Source organism: Podarcis vaucheri, assembly GCF_965113315.1.
Source record: "Podarcis vaucheri genome assembly, chromosome: 14".
Lineage (NCBI taxonomy): Eukaryota > Metazoa > Chordata > Lepidosauria > Squamata > Lacertidae > Podarcis > Podarcis vaucheri.
The window spans coordinates 16947711-16964936 of NC_138752.1; the positions used below are offsets into that span (position 1 = coordinate 16947711).

At 45.9% G+C, this 17226-nt stretch overlaps 1 protein-coding gene across 3 annotated transcripts in view; it reads left to right on the plus strand.

Annotated features, from left to right (window-relative positions):
- The window catches only part of ADAMTSL3 (ADAMTS like 3), a 285673-nt gene that overhangs the window by 189580 nt on the left and 78867 nt on the right, over positions 1-17226 (plus strand). For all 3 annotated transcript variants that reach the window (XR_014213399.1, XM_082198243.1, XM_082198244.1), the window contains 3 exons: positions 4072-4122; positions 13353-13557; positions 15014-15161. Coding sequence is in view for 2 of the 3 variants with exons in the window: in XM_082198243.1 (XP_082054369.1) it covers positions 4072-4122; positions 13353-13557; positions 15014-15161 (404 nt within the window). In the remaining variant the exon portion in view is untranslated. The remainder of the gene's footprint in view (positions 1-4071; positions 4123-13352; positions 13558-15013; positions 15162-17226) is intronic.

Sequence of the window (17226 nt, forward strand, 5' to 3'; positions counted from 1 at the left end):
TAAGAAAGTGGTCAGTTCATTCTGCCTTCGCTTTCACATTTTTCAGCTGTGAAACATTTTTCAGCTTTCAGGTAATACGGATCTCAAAGGTCTACTGATTCCATTCAGAATCAGTACGTGAGGAGGGTATTCCTTGTACCAAACAGAACACCACCTTTCTTGTTATGAGCCAAAGCTAGTCTGTCAAAGTTGTCATCTTCACTGAATACCAGGATGGTAACATTATTAAAGGATAAAATTATTCTATGGAAATAGCCAGAAGCTTTCAAAGTTAGCACTGATTTATATCCCAGACAGTGACTGAGTTAAATCAGTCACTAAGTGAACCGCTGTGATAGGATCCTCATGTGAATATTTTTTTATTGTTTTTGTTTTTGTTAATGCAGGCAGAATAGAAGCTTTGGAAGTGGTTAGGCAACATATTTTGGATTTAGATGTTCATGACTTGTTGGCAGAGATTAATCCTCAAAGAACATCGCCCTCCTCCCCAAGCCACTATATATAACAAAACTTACATACTTGACCTAGCTAGTTTTCTAGTTGTGGTTTTTGTCTATTAAAAATGAATGAGTCAAATCCCATATGGTTGACTGGCAACACAACTTAGAATAAACGGTGAATGGAAAATGTCAGATTGTAGGGGGCTGTCAATTTTGTTGTTAAAGAGTTGAGTTAAATTATAAATGGGTGGGAGCTTGTCTTTTCTGTATTGAATGCTGTAGTTTTTTTATATAGTATTATTGTTGCAAAAGGCGTTGGATATTGTACTGGATTGTGTTTGCTTACATCATAATTTGTATGATGTACTATTATATGACTATATAATTATATTATATCTGAAGAAGTGTGCATGCACACGAAAGCTCATACCAATAACAAACTTAGTTGGTCTCTAAGGTGCTACTGGAAGGATTTTTTTTATTTTGTTTCGACTATGGCTAACCTACACGGCTATCTACCTGTAACTATTATATGACTGATAGCCTTTGGCTAAGCCAAGAGTAACCAACCTGGTATCTTCCAGACATTTGGGACAACAACTCCCATCAGCCCCAGACAACATGCCCTAGGGTCAAGGATGAGAGAGTTGTAGCCTATAATAATCATCATTATTATTTATATGCCACCCATCTGACAGGGTTTTCCCAGCCACAAAATATTAAAAACACAATAAAACCCCAACCATTAAAAGTTTCCTGAACAGGGCTTCCTTCAGATGTCTTCTAAAACTCAGGTAGTTTATTTCCTTGACATCTGATGGGAGGGCATTCCACATGGCGGGTGCCACTACCGAGAAGGCCCTCTGCTTGGTTCCCTGTATCACCATTTTTGGAAGTCACCATATTGACTGTCCCCGGACTAAGCAATGAAGATCTGTAGGGCTGGGCTGTGGGCAGCTGCCTGAGGTGAGCCATGAGTTGGGAGTCAGAAGCTGCGTGTGGACCCAAGAGTTGGGGTCAAAAAACAAGCCAGATTTCAGGACCAAATGATAACTAGGACTACAGGGGCACTCGGAGCTCAGGAAGACCTTGGTGCTCACGCAAGGCTCAACTGGGAAAAAAAAGAAGCCCTCCTCCTTTCCCCAAACGACCCACTGACCAGCCTGGGTGGGCAGAGTCAGTCTGCAGGCATAGGCAAACTCGGCCCTCCAGATGTGTTGGGACTACAACTCCCATGGCCCCTAGCTAACAGGACCAGTGGTCAGGGATGATGGGAATTGTAGTCCCAAAACATATGGAGAGCCAAGTTTGCCTGTGCCTGGTCCAGGATCTGAAGGTACTTTACTGTTGTAGTTTAGCAGTTTACCACACAGGGCACCTGCACACAGATGTAGTAGCTCTTGACAATGGCAATGTTTCTGGAATTTCTCTGAACATGTCACATACATGCACAAACTGCATCTAGTGCATCCTTAACTCCCACCGTCTGCTCAGGATAATATGAATGTCCAGCTCCTAGATGCATAGAGTGATGATTGCATCCAATATCGTTGCTTGGGATTCCTTAATTTTTTTTAAAAGGCACACATCAACCCCTCTGAAGTCACACCAGTGTGCCCCAGTTTGGGAATCATTGATCTACCTGAAGCCAGCATCTCACATGCATTCCTTTCCTTTTAGACACTCATCAGTCAACGCTTTCATTTTTTTCCCTTAAGGGTTACAGGCTCCAATGAAACAAAATGAATGCAATGCGAAAGGAAAGGAAAGATGCTTGTGGTGCAAAGACCACACGGTGCCGTTGCCAAGTTCCTAAAGGCGGCTGCTGCAGCGTACATAGACCATATTGAGTTGCACAATGACATTTAAGGCACGCTGGCTGTTGGATCGTCTGGTGCTGTTTCCTGGCTCTGCTAAAGTATCTTAAAATAACACTACAGTATCTAGCCCAGAACCTCACATTAAAATGCCAGCTGGCAGACCTGGAGATATATCCAAAGGAGAAAAAGGAAACGCTCTCGGTGGATTTCATTTCCTATAACTAAACTGTCCTGTTTCCTCTAATCCCAGCCGAACGTAATCATCGATAGCGACCCCCTCGGAAGCATAGATGCTCAAAGCTCACCAGGCCTGTTTCTGCAGACCCACTCTGGCAAAACTGGAATACAGATCATAAAAGGTTACAGAACCTTCTGGAAGTAGGATGGGAGCTTTATAAGTAGGGGGGAACATGTAATACGAGTACTTTCCATTAATATCAGCACTATAAAAGCAAGGCGCTAAGATGCTATGGGGTGAACGTTCTGCTTTGTTTCTCGTTCCTCCTCCTTGCGGGTGTCAGGGCCCAGCCAGGCTTGTGGGCAGGTTGGCCCAAATCCATAGCTGTAGTCTATGCTCTCCCGTTGAGGCCCCAGAGGTCAGTTGCTGGAGGTGGAGATGAGGTCTTGAGCTGGAGTAGCTGGCAGAGGCTACTTCTTTCTTGACCAGTAGGGTAGGCATGTGACCTACTTGTTATGTACTGAGTTGAATAGGATTCAGAGTGCAGCAGTCTGATTGGTCCTAGAACAATGCAGCAGTCTGATTGGTCTGCAGGAGCCACCCAATCCAGCTCCAGATGGAAGTGAATCCACAACCTGATTGGCCTACAGGAGAATTCCGGAATTAGCCAAACACGTGCAGCCCATTGTGTAAATAATGTATATAAAGCAGATACTTTGGGGGAACATTCATTTTCCTCCTCCCACTATGAGCTGAATAAAGAGCGTGAAATCCACTCTCTACTCTGAGTATATTTCATTAATAGAGGACAGTCTTCTATTTGAAGAGCTGGCAGAGGGCAGCACTCACCTGGGAGGTGTCCTCTGTTTGAAGAGCTGTCCTGGTCCATTCTTGACTTAAGGATCAAGAAACCTTCAGAAGGGAGAGCAAGAGGATCAGTGAAATAGTTGTCTATTAACAGTTAACAGCAATGGACAGCAGACTGAGCAGAGCACTCGTTCTTCTGCCTTGAGGGTTGAGATGAATTGCATTTCTGTTTAAGTTGTGCTTCTCATTTCCACATTTGCATATAATAAGCTCATGCCATTTGTATGCAGATATGTGTTCACTTTTGTCCTCTTCGGGTACTGCATTTTCTCTTTTCTAAAAATAGTAGCAAGGGAGACAACAGAGTAAGAGAAGAATTATGTGATTATTTCAGATAGCACATATTTAGTCTTAGTTACAGTAGGATGTTGAGGGTGGCAAGTTATCTTGTTTGTGGGTTTGCATTCAGATGGCACACACAGCTCTATCCTTCATTATCTTGTTGCTGCTCCCAGCTTTCACTGCCTGCGGTAGCTACTTCGCTCTGCCTAACGGTAGGGCTGGTCTTGCCTTGGAGTGCTAGAAACCTGGCAGCAGGGCTTTGTTTTTAGGACCTTTCACAGGAATTGCATAGAAGCTTGAGAACAAACCGGTTCAGTTGCTAAGATCTGAATGGGTTCAATAGGCAGCGCGAGGGATACCCACCTCCCAAACTAGTTGTTTCCAGAAATTCTCATGGGCGTTCAAATGAATATATTCATGACATAACGAAAAGCCTATCCTGATGTTCCACAAATAACTTTCCAAATGCTTGTCTTGTTCACAGTGACGGATTCAAGGAAATCATGCCTTACGACCACTTCCAGCCACTTCCTCGGTATGTATGGCCTCTGTAAGATGCTGTTGAGATTAGCCTTCCATTAATAATATAATACAGTGTACCGTACTTTTCCGTGTATAAGACGAGGGATTTTTACTCAAAAATAATGTTAAAAAATGGGACATGGGTGGTGCTGTGGGTTAAACCACAGAGCCTAGGACTTGCCTATCAGAAGGTCGGTGGTTTGAATCCCCGCGACGGGGTGAGCTCCCGTTGGTCGGTCCCTGCTCCTGCCAACCTAGCAGTTCGAAAGCACGCCAAAGTGCAAGTAGATAAATAGGTACCGCTCCGGCAGGAAGGTAAACGGTGTTTCCGTGCGCTGCTCTGGTTCGCCAGAAGCGGCTTAGTCATGCTGGCCACATGACCCGGAAGCTGTATGCCGGCTCCCTCAGCCAATAAAGCGAGATGAGCGTCGCAACCCCAGAGTTGGTCACGACTGGACCTAATGGTCAGGGGTCCCTAATGTTAAAAAAGGGGGGGTTGTCTTATACATGGGTAGTGCATGGGGGGGCACGGGTGATTGGTTGCAGATGCAAGTAGGAGCTTGTCAGCTGCGATTTTGTGGGTGACTGGTGGCTGCATCAAGTGCTGCTTTGGATTGGTTGCTGCTTCGGAAATTGGGTGGGTGATTGGTTGCTGCAGCAAGGGTTGCTCTGGATTGGCTGCTGCTTCAGCAATTGGGCGTGTGATTGCTGTCTGCTGTTTTTGATTGGGCAGACACATGTTGTCATTGGCAATGTGAGTGATTGTCAGCGGTTCTCAGTTGGGTTAGTGATTTCCGGCACCCCACCCCCAAAAAAGCTCAACTCTGGGCAATCCCACCCCCCAGAAAACTCAACAACTCTGGGCAATCCCCCCAAAAGCTTGACAACTGTGCCCCCCCATTTTCTTAAATTTGAGTCCCCCAAAATAGGGGGCGTCTTATACACAGAAAAATACGGCAATTAGTTTGTATCATTTGTTCAGATGCCTGCCTACCCAAGATGAAGACTAGCAGTAACTGTTTGCCATAGATGGCATGACTGAGCTTGACAGCCCATGACGTTGAGTTCTTGAGATAAGTTCGCACCAAAGCACATGGCACTTAAAGAGCGCGACCTGCCACTAATGCACTTTCCCGCTTCAAGTGCATGGGCTCCATTAGTAAGTTATGTGCAAGATAGCAATTGTTGAGGATAGTGTATCAATCAGCTAAATAAAGCCAAGTCCTAGCAAAGGGATTTAAAAAACCAACACTCCAGACTCAACACTGCAGATGTGTTCAGTGAGACCAAGTCTGGAGAGGGTTGATGGACAGAGGGCGTTCCAAACCACCATCACTCTCAGAGAATTTAAGGTAGTATGATTCCTCATTGCCAAATAGTTTGTGGGCTCCTCTCACTGTTCTCTCTGTTTATGGGTTTTGTGGGGTTTTCCAACACTTGTGACAAGGGACGCAGGTGGTGCTGTGTGTTAAACCACAGAGCCTAGTGCTTGCCGATCGGAAGGTCGGCGGTTCAAATCCCCGTGATGGGGGGAGCTCCTGTTGCTCAGTCTCTGCTCCTGCCAATCTAGCAGTTTGAAAGCATGTCAAAGTGCAAGTAGATAAATAGGTACCGCTCCGGCGGGAAGGTAAACAGCATTTCCGTGCGCTGCTCTGGTTCGCCAGAAGTGGCTTAGGCATGCTGGCCACATGACCTGGAAGCTGTACACCGACTCCCTCGGCCAGTAAAGTGAGATGTGCGCCGCAACCCCAGAGTCATCCGCGACTGGACCTAATGGTCAGGGGTCCCTTTACCTTTACCAACACTTGTGATAACAGCCATAAAGAGTAAATGAACAAACAAATACCTGGTCCCCAAATGTTCCAGAGCTGGAAATATTTGGTTTGGTTAAGTATGGGGGATTTTTGGCTTTCCAGATGTTGCTGAACTGCAACTCCCATCAGCCCTAGCAAGCATCGCCAATGGCTAGGAATGATGGGAGTCATAGTTAGTAACATCTGGAGGCTCCCAACACTTGACCTAAGATGTGCCCATTTGTTTATTTGGGCCCCACCTATATTTTGGGTTAAAGTGGGTTTTGTAGGAGGGGAGGGGTTGAGCATCGTGAAAACCTGCATAACCTCCAAACAAGCAGTAGTTGGAGGACTGTGCACGTCTCTGTTGGCAAATGCTACTCCTATAAAGCACCCATTTGAACTGTGTTGTCTGAAATGAGCTCAGGAATACTTTAATGACCCAGCCATGTAGGCAGAGACCGACTTGTATGGCTTTTTCCACCTATCAGCAAATAAACAGCTCTTGTGTGACTGAGAGAATATCAGAATGCCTTTTTTTCACTTTCCACCCTAAGGCACACTTAATTTTTCTCTTCATTGGGGATGGAGATGTGGCTCTCCAGGTGTTGCTGGACTTCCAACTCCCATCAGCAATATGGCAACATGACCAGTTGAGGATAATGGGGGTTGTTATTGGTAACCTCTCGGCTGGACTACTACAGTACGCTCCATGTGGGGCTGCCTTTGGGGTTGGTCTGGAGGCTGCAGCTGGTGCAGAATGTGGCAGCTGGATTGCTTGTAGGGGCAAACTATCACCAGCATATAACATCTTGCTTGTGGGATTTGCACTGGTTACTAGTCTGCTATTGGGCCAAATTCAAGATGTTGGTATGAATACACAAGTCCTCATACAGCTCAGGAGCAGGTTAATTGAGCAACCACCTTAAACCTTCTATTCCCAATAGATCCCTGAAGTCTGCAGGAAAATTTATCCTACAAGTTCCAAAGATCTCAGTAGCCCACTCTACAGTACCTTTGAGCAGGGCTTTTAGCATGGTGGCCCCTTTCTAGTGGAATAGTATATCTGTTGTGATACAATAGGCTCCCACTGCCTGCGCTTTCCAGCAACAATTGAAGACAGTTCCTCCCAGCTGAGTAAATGGTTCTTTGCCCTGAGTGTCTATTTTGCATTGTTTTAGTTTTGTTTTAAATGTACCAGCTGGTTTTTTCTGTTTTTATTGTACATTATCTTGAGATGACTGTGTAGGTGATAGATAATGATAGCACAAATAATATCATCAAAGAACATCTATAGGTTTCCCATCTCTTTCCTACATGGTGACCCATTAAGTTTTATCCTGTACCAAGAGTACACTACAGCTCCAAGCCTTCTGAGGATCAGGTTTCTAGAGTTGAGTGTAGATTATACTACTGTGGCTTCTTCCTTCCTCTACTGACACGTATTACTTTTCTGATTCAAGTATTGATTCTCCACTATCACCACCTGTGCTTCGAGCAAGCTTGGTGGAGGGTTACATTCCCCACCCTCCACAAAGTGCCCACTAAGTTTATCAATTTCAGCATGCATTCAGCACCTTCTCTTAAACAAATAATAATGTTTGCTTCTTTAGGCTTTGGCTGAACAGAAACAGTGGCTTTGTAGTTGCTGTAGCGGCCAACCAGTTTGCACTCTGCACAGCCAGCTGGGGTGGTGGATCGGAAGTAGCTTTTGGGCTGTTGCAACAGGTAGCCAATCAGTACTCTGCACAGTCACCTCCTCCTTCAGAATCAAAGGAACCGGTCGCTCCTGGACTCAGTTTCACTTTGAAAGTTCTGCCCGGGAAGGAGTGGCTTGAGATTTACAGGAGATTCACTCCTCTGCCCTTAACATTCCAACTTGAACTCTTTTCTCCAATCCTTGCGATGCAGAGAATAGGAAGTTTCCCCCTGATGCATGGGTTTCTTTGTATGGGCTCTGTGGCACCTGATGTGTTTACACACAGCAGAAGTTAAGACAAGCCACTTAACCCGACCTTGGCAGGGAAGTAGTAGAGCAAATGCGCTGCATGCAGACAGTCTCAGGTTATTCCCCAACATCTTGGCTGGGAGGCGCGTGTACACCCCCCCAAAAAAAACCCTGGAGAGCCACTGTCAATCAGCGTAGACACCTGTGAGCTAAATGGACCACTGGCCTGACTTGGTTAAAGGTAGCTTCCTGTGACTTCGCTCGCTGTTTCTTGAGCACCAATCATCTATAAATAGTAGGGCCATATGCAAGCTTCCTTTATGACCGTCTAGTGCACTGTGTTGCCTTCGTTAGTCAAATGAGAAGCCTGGGGCAGAGAGCGGTGGGAGTCCAATGAGCTGAGCTGTGGCTCAAGTTGTAAATGCACTCCCGGACTGTTTTAACAGATGGAGCAATCTTTTGAAAGAAGGAGGTGGGAAATCACCAGGATAAATGTTCCCCCACCTCTGTACACACACACACACACACACACACACACACCTCTACCTTTGAAGGCTTTTGGAATGGCTCCCGCATAGTTCAGGCTTGCAGGAGTGTTGAGGGATCCCTTGACAGACGCAGACTCTGGAAAGTATCTATCAAACTGCCTGGCCCACTAGGCCCCTTGTCCCACCTGGAACTGACTCCTAGGAATATGGGACGAGGGAGTGTATTTTAAATTGCTGAGATAAAGAAAAACAGCTGTAAAAATGTACGCCATAAACACTTCCTGCAGCTAGCATCACATAAGGTGCTTTTGCATTGTGGCATATACAAATCCGTGGACCGCTAATCTCACTCGACAGTTAAATGTACTTTACATCCCGATGATTATTATTTTAAAAACAAGTAACTTTTTAGCACTTAATGCAGTGCTTTAAAGTGTTCGGCGTGCTGCTTGTACACCGCCCCAGACAACAGAAATGTGTGCAAACGGCTGTCAAAAAGCATTTTCCATCAGTTCTGCAAATGAGTAAGCTAGAAAGTGAAACTCTGCAAAATAGGTCTGTATTATTGTTCCCACATGGCAGGTGGAGCAGGAAGGGGAGGCGCTGGAGCTGAAAGAAAGGGGTCTGGCTAAGGGGGATGTTTCCAAGTCTGAGAACCACATTCCCTTGTGGACAACCTTTTTTGGGGAGGGTGGGGTCTCATGCCAGTGGTTAGAGGAGCCACAGCAAGAGAGAGTGGGGCAACTGCATGGAAGCCACAGATTTCTCGACACATTAGGACAAGGATGGGCAACCTGTGGCCTACCAGACATCGTTGGATGCCAACTCCCATCAGCCTCTGCCAGCATGGCCAATGGCCAGGAATGATGGGAGTTCGATCCAAACAACAACTGGAGGGAGTCATGTTCCCCACCCCTGCATTAAGACAAGGTGATTGCTCATGTTGTCACAACATTGTGGTGGGTGGTTGTTTAGATTTATGCAGTAATGTGTTTTCAGTGTATGCTTTGAAATGTAAGTATTAGCAACATGACGGGACATACTCAGGGCTGCTGTCAACACACAGTACCCTTGGGGCAGCTCCTGGGGCCAGACTGCCTAGCAGGGCCCACAGATGCTGGTGTTTGCCCTAGCTTCACTGTGCCACCTGCTTAGGCCTTGCCACTTGTGAGCTTGTGTGGTGGCTGGGCCTGCAAATCCACCCACCATTTTGTCTCAGTGTTAGGCCTATCCCCCTATAAAGCCCTGCCCCATTGCTCTCAGACACAGCTGGGGTTACTTGTATTCTGGGCCTAAGCTTCAAATGGCAGTCCTGAACCAGCACCTTGGTCCTTGTCCAAGGTCCTGAGCTCTCCTTGCTTTGCCTCCTGCCCTGTTCTACAGCCTGGGCCTGCTGACCTCCCTCTGGTTTGATGACCACCTTCTCCTGGGGGTCAACATTGCTGTGGATCAGGACTGAGCCAGCCCTTTACATGCTCACATTTGTGAAAATGTGCGCACAGGAATGTTCTGTTGGGAACCAGGAATTGCTGTGGTTCAGAACTGCGCATTACGGATTGAATCCAGCTAACATAGTAGACCTGTTGAAATTAGTGGACCCAAGATAGTCATGTCCATTAATTTCAATGGGTAGGCTCTGCTTTGGACTAACTTTGGCTGCAACCTGATGTATTTATTTTATTTTACTTATTAAAATCATTTGTAAGCTTCCCTTCATCAATACAGATACCAGAGCAGGGTACAAAGCATTAAAACAGCCATGACCACAAACAACAATAAACCATAAAACAGCTCATCACACTACAATGGCAGCTTAAAAATCAACAGAGTAGGTTAGCCAGTCAGTCAAATAAAATCATTGCCAAATATGGCTTAACCTGGCACCAAACGGATAATTCCCATGCCAGTGACATAGAAATGTGTCTTTGAAGAATGATGCTGCCCCAAATGACAGCCCTGTGTTAACATCTCCACTTCTCCCTCCATGATGTGCAAGGTTAAGGTACCCCTGACCATTAGGTCCAGTCGTGGACAACTCGGGAGTTGCTGTGCTCATCTCGCTTTACTGGCCGAGGGAGCTAGCGTTTGTCCACAGAAAGCTTCCGGGTCATGTGGCCAGCATGACTAAGCGGCTTCTGGCGAACCAGAGCAGCACACAGAAACGCCGTTTACCTTCCCACTGGAGTGGTACCTATTTATCTACTTGCACTTGACGTGCTTTCGAACTGCTAGGTTGGCAGGAGCAGGGACCGAGCAATGGGAGCTCACCCCGTTGCTGGGATTCGAAGCACCAACCTTCTGATCGGCAAGCCCTAGGCTCTGTGGTTTAGACCACAGCGCCACCCGTGTCCCTGATGTGCAAGGCAGCTTACCCTATTTCCTGATTTCATTACTCTGTGCATTTGCTTGCTTGCTTGCTTTAACAATCTAAAGGCCACCTTTCTGTTAAAGCTCCCTCCACAGTCAGTGGAAGAGTCCAACAGAACAATTTATAATTAACAAACCAGCATCACGTACCAATTAAAGGTGTACACCAGCAATAAGAAACCAGAGCAAAGCAAGGAAAAATGCAGAATAAAATGCCAGGAGAATAAAAACATCCCAGGGTGACAGCTAGGGTTAATCCTACTCTGAGCAGACCCAGTGAAATTAATGGGTATGACTAACTTATGTGGATTGACTTCAGTGGGTCTGCTCTTCATATTGGATACAACCCCCAGTGTCCTTGTGGACCACATTGCACAGCTCGGACACTGCTGCTGACAGGGGTAGACTTCCCTACTTCTTCCCCATTTTGGCTTCCTGCCACTGATGTAGCCAGGGCAAGTCACAGCATAATGGTGTTAGGTCCAAGGTAACTTGTAGGTCACACTGCAGTGGGGGGGGGGGCACTCACAACGGGGCTGGTTTTTTTCCAGCAGCAACCCCCTGGGATTTTTCAATTCATGCACTTCTGTTCCACAGCTCCCTGTTGAACACCCCCTGCAGAATTTTGCTCCCGTGCAGTACGTTGAATGGCCTTTTTGCTACTACACTGTGCTAGCTCTCGCAGTAGATTAGCCCTGGAACTAGACATCCTTTAGCGTGTTATATATTACATCAATCGTTCCTTTGGGTTACGCGGCATGAAAGGAGAGCAGCAGATGAGCACATTTATCAGGGGCGATGGTGAAATCATTAGCTATCTGCTCCATGCTGCCTGGTTTTGATCATGTAAGTTTGGTTTAAATGTCAACGCTCGGCGTACAATAAGTTTCACGTTCGGTTTGTGTATAAGGTGATTAATTTGCTCTGAGCGGGGAGTTGCGTGAATTATTTCAGGCAGGGAGCATTCTTGAGTCACCTCCTGCATCTTGGGGAGCAGTTATATAAATTTGCCTTTTGGATTTATAGGTTTCTGCTCCATCTGCTCTGTGTTTGACTTCTTTACAGTGCCTCCGCTGCTTCCAACAAACGACTTTGAGTGGGATACTCTTGCTGCTTCCAACCCATGCAGCGGGTGCAACAGGCTTGCATTTATTTTCCTGAGCCATTACTGACTGTAATATCCAAATATGTGGTTTTTTGGGGGGTGGGGATATACATATAAAACAGCGATTTCAAACATTAAAATACAGAGTTCTTTTGAACTCTTAGACCTCCTTCCTTCCCTCCATGGGTTCCATCTTTAAGATTAAATTTACTGCATCTTTTACCCTTATCTAGCTATTATATAACCGTAATTACCATTCCACATTACAAGTGTCTTTACATCCCTGCCAATGATTTTAACTGTTTACAGCAGTCTTTTAAGTAAATTACAAATTTACTCTTTAGAAAATACTTGATCTTCCTGGTTTCGCATTTTCCCCGTCAGTTTTTACCATTTCTGCATATTCCATCAATTTCATCTGTCATTCTTCTTTTGTTCCTTCCACTCTGGGCTAGCAGCATTCTCACTGCCTATCCAAATGTGTTTTAGAACAGAACATTAAGCATGGACTTCTTGCTTTGAGTTGCTAGCAGGAAAATATAATGTTGATCCAAAAGGGACTGAACTATACATTGCCACCCCCCACACCGGTGAATCTCCATGGTGGGGGGAAAGCATTTATTTTGTGATGTTAGCAGAGTGGTGCAGATCTCCAAGCCACCCCTAAAGTTCTTCATTGGAAGCAAAGATAGGCACAGTTTTGCAAGTCATCCAGATCTGTGTTGATTTAGACTCCTGGCCAAAATATTCTGGACTCCTAGTCCTAGATTCCAAGTCTTAGTGGACCTTCTCCAGAATTTCCCCAGTACGTTCAACGATTACGATACGCCAGGCAGATCTTGTCTGAGAACATTAAGCAGAGTTAACACAACTGAAGGGCTCTGGAGATGGTGTTGTGTGAGGAGGGGTTTTATCTTCCATGCAAAAAGTAGTCTAGGAAGCATCCATTAGGATTTGACACCCTTTTGAAAATTTGAGAATTGGTACATCAGCTTTAGATAAAATGACATTAGAGAATTAGGATTCAGCAGTGGGTCTGATTAGGTAAAGGTAAAGGGACCCCTGACCATTAAGTCCAGTCGTGACCGACTCTGGGGTTGCGGCGCTCATCTCGCTTTAGTGGCCGAGGGAGCTGGCTTGCAGCTTCCGGGTCATGTGGCCAGCATGACTAAGCTGCTGCTGGCAAATCAGAACAGCACACGGAAACGCCGTTTACCTTCCTGCTGGAGCGGTAGCTATTTATCTGCTTTCACTTTGATGTGCTTTCGAACTGCTAGGTTGGCAGGAGCAGGGACTGAGCAACGGGAGCTCACCCCATCACGGGGATTTGAACCGCCGACCTTCTGATCAGCAAGTCCTAGGCTCTGTGGTTTAACCCACAGCGCCACCCGTGTCCCTGTGGGTCTGATTACTGACAGTATTAAGTGTTGGTTTTCAAAGAAGAAAGATGGATCTACTGCTTTCATAAGAGCTTGCATCTAGAAACCATATAGAAGGCGGACTCATGCAAATTTTTGTGTTCCCTCCCTACACCAACCCCAGCTGGGAGCACAACCCCTGGACGGCATGTTCAGTTTCCTGTGGAGGTGGAATCCAGAGGAGGAGTTTCGTGTGTGTGGAGGAGACCATGCATGGAGAGATATTACAAGTAGAGGAGTGGAAATGCATGTATGCTCCCAAACCCAGGGTCATGCAAGCTTGCAACCTGTACGATTGCCCTAAATGGATTGCTTTGGAATGGTCACAGGTAAGCTCACAAAGAATTTAACCCTTCATTTTTTAAAAACAAAAACCTTTCCCCCCCCCCCCAAATATGCGAAAACACTGGTGGTGGTGTTGTTTAGTCGTTTAGTCATGTCTGACTCTTCGTGACCGCGTGGACCAGAGCACGTGGACCAGTGGGGTCAAACTCATGCTGGTAGCTTCAAGAACACTGTCCAATCATCTCATCCTCTGTCGTCCCCTTCTCCTTGTGCCCTCCATCTTTCCCAACATCAGGGTCTTTTCCAGGGAGTCTTCTCTTCTCATGAGGTGGCCAAAGTATTCGAGCCTCAGCTTCAGGATCTGTCCTTCTAGTGAGCATTCAGGGCTGATTTCCTTAAGAATGGATAGGTTTGATCTTCTTGCAGTCTATGGGACTCTCAAGAAAACACTGTAGGGGAAAATAGCTGGTGTCCTTGCACTAATGGGACACGTTGCTTAAAACTGTGTTGCACACAAGGCACAGTTTCTTGGGGTGGCAACATTACTTTCCCCCCTAGGGCTCTTGCTGTTGCAGCAGCAGTGCCAACTGCGTCTCTGCCCTGGATGAATCACATCATCCACAGTACCCCAGACCTAGTGTCATTTGTCACTGGGTGGCTGGATAGGTGTGGAATCCCAGCTACCATCAAATCTGGCTGAGAATATTCAGCAAAATGGCTTTTCCCCCGCCAGAAAGGACAGAAGAAATATATAAGGGGGAGGGGAGCATCTTCTCCATCTAGATTGGCCTCTTTGAGGCAAGGAGGAGCCCAGACCAGTCCCAGATGGTAAAGCAGAGCAGATGGGAGCTGGTGATGATGATAGTTCACTTGGTCTATGAGCTAAGGGAACACTTGTTTATTTTTTGAGGCTGTTTTGGACCTGGTCCATGGCCATATTAGGGAATGAAAAGGAAAATATTGAAGATGGACCAACAATGGTAGCTTTTTTTTCTTTATTAAACTGTAAGTTATCTCACACTTACGTATGTATCCCGAAATGGCATTAGCAAGGCCAAGTTATATGATTTATTGGATCCTCCTCGTTGCTGCTGTTTCAGAGAATAATAAGGACTGATTTGGGTTAATTTGTTTCATATGCCTGTTTTCGTCCATACTCTGCCTTTGTTATACACTGGAGTGATTTGCAAGCCGCTCCGAGAATGGAGTTTTAAACTTCAAGGCAGTATATAGATTTTAAAGTAAATAATAAAAAAAAAACTATGTCTGTACATGTACTTCCGTTTAATGTATTTAATCAGCTGAAGGCAGATGATGATAATAATTTGGGGGTGTTGTTTTTGTTTGCTACTGTGTTGTGCATTGTGTTTTTATATTGCGATCCTCAGATGAAGGGCGGTGGATAAATTTAATATATAATAAATAACACAATAATAATTTGACTGAACATCCTTGAATCGGTTGACAGCTCTGGGGTTTTGCTTTTATGTTGCTCTGTAGTGCACCGTGACGTGTGGACGAGGGTTACGGTATCGAGTGGTGCTGTGCATTGATCACCGTGGGCAGCACACAGGCGGCTGCAATCCTCAGCTCAAGCTGCACATAAAAGAAGAATGTATCGTGCCGGTCCCCTGTTACAAGCCCAAAGGTAACTCTGATGCACCTACCTAAAGACACAGAGGGTTGTATCCAATGTAGCAATAGAATCACTTCGTGGTATGCTTGCTTCTCTGGCGAAATGTTGTGCACCAGCAGAACATTGTTGCACAAGAGAATGCACCAACCGGTTGGTGGTGGTTTCCTTGCACAACGGATTGTGCAACCTGTTATGCGATGTGTTTCGGCTAGCACAACTGTCACATTGGATTCCTCTGTTTTGCTACTCTGAAACTCACTCGACACAAGCCCTTTCGCTAGCAGACAGATAACGTTGGATACAGCCGATAGGGTTAGATCCAAAGGAGCCAATGGAAGGAGAGCAGTTCTGGTAGAATAACTTCTTTTGCTAGTGGAAATGAACCTTTGGATCCAACCCATGGACAAGTGAAGAGCCACATACAGTGGTGCCCCGCAAGACGAATGCCTCGCAAGACGGAAAACCCGCTAGACGAAAGGGTTTTCCGTTTTGGAGGTGCTTCGCAAAAGGAATCTCCTATGGGCTTGCTTCGCAAGACGAAAATGTCTTGCGAGTTCCTGCGGGGTTTTTTTCCTTTCCCCCCCTTTTCCCCAAGCCGCTAAACCGCTTATCAGCTGATCCTAAGATGCTAAGCCGCTTAACAGCTGATCCGCTAAGCCGCTAAGCTGCTTATCAGCTGATCCGCTAAGCCGCTACTAGCGCTAAGCCGCTAATGGGCTTGCTTCGCAAGACAAAAAAACCGCAAGACAAAGAGACTCGCGGAACGGATTCTTTTCGTCTTGCGAGGCACCACTGTAAGTACTTGGATATGTAATTTTGGGTATAGAATATTTCCTGCTTCTTATTCATTTCCTTCCTTCCTTCCTTCCTTCCTTCCTTCCTCTCTCTCTCATTGTTTCATTTTAATGTGTTTTTAATGTGTATTTACACATCCATGTAAATCGCCTTACAACTTTCCTGTGTGTGGAGCGATTCAGAAATGGAGTAAATCTAACCTGATGACTCACACACTCCCCATTTCCTGCTCATCTGCACACAGTATTCGCACGTCACACTTATCATGCATTGCATTCAGAAACTCAGAGGCCTAATCTAGACAAGCCAATGGATTCATAGCTGTCACTAGGCTGCACCTCCTTGCTGCGTCTCCCAGTAACACCTAGCGAAAAGAAGACATGTAGCTGTAACATGTACACCCTCAGCCTCCCTACTGCTGGTGGTCTAGTTTGTTGCCAGCCTCTTCTGCAGACCATAGAAACTGCATGTCACACATCTTCATTCCCTAGATGTTACACAAGGAAGCTGCAGGGGGGAGATGCAGGTCACTTCCCCACCAAGAGCACAGAGCCCTTTATCTCCCTAGCCCTGGTATGCTTCTTGTTATTTCTGGTGTTGGGATGTTAATTAAAACCTCAGCATCTGAGCCAAGGATAAAGGGGCTCTCATTTCAATACACCTAAACCATAGCTCTCGTTGCAAATAGCGTTCAATACAGTGGTGCCTCGCAAGACGAAATTAATCCGTTCCGCAAGCCTCTTCGTCTAGCGGTTTTTGCGTCTTGCGAAGCAACCCTATTAGCAGCTTAGTGGATTAGCGCTATTAGCGGTTTAGCGGCTATTTAAGGCTTAGCGGCTATTAAAGGCTTAACGGCTATTAAAGGCTTAGCGGATTAGCGGCTAAAAGGCTATTAGCGGCTATTAAAGGCTTAGCGGCTTAGCGGCTGAAAGGCTATTAGCGGCTTAGCGGCTTAGAAAAAGGGGGGAAGCGGGGAAAAATCGGAACACTTGCAAGACGTTTTCGTCTTGCAAAGCAAGCCCATAGGGAAAATCGTCTTGCGAAGCAGCTCAAAAACGGAAAACCCTTTCGTCTAGCGGGTTTTCCGTCTTGCGAGGCATTCGTCTTGCGGGGCACCACTGTATTTCAAAGACTGCACCCTGCATTTTGCTCAGTTTTTGTTTGTTTCTGGTGCAGACTTTGTCTGATTTGGAGGTAACCTTGTGAAAGCACGTTTTTCTTCTGTAAATTGACTTGCTTTGTGCTTTTACTTGATACCATGCAGCCTAGGTTGTCTCTCTGT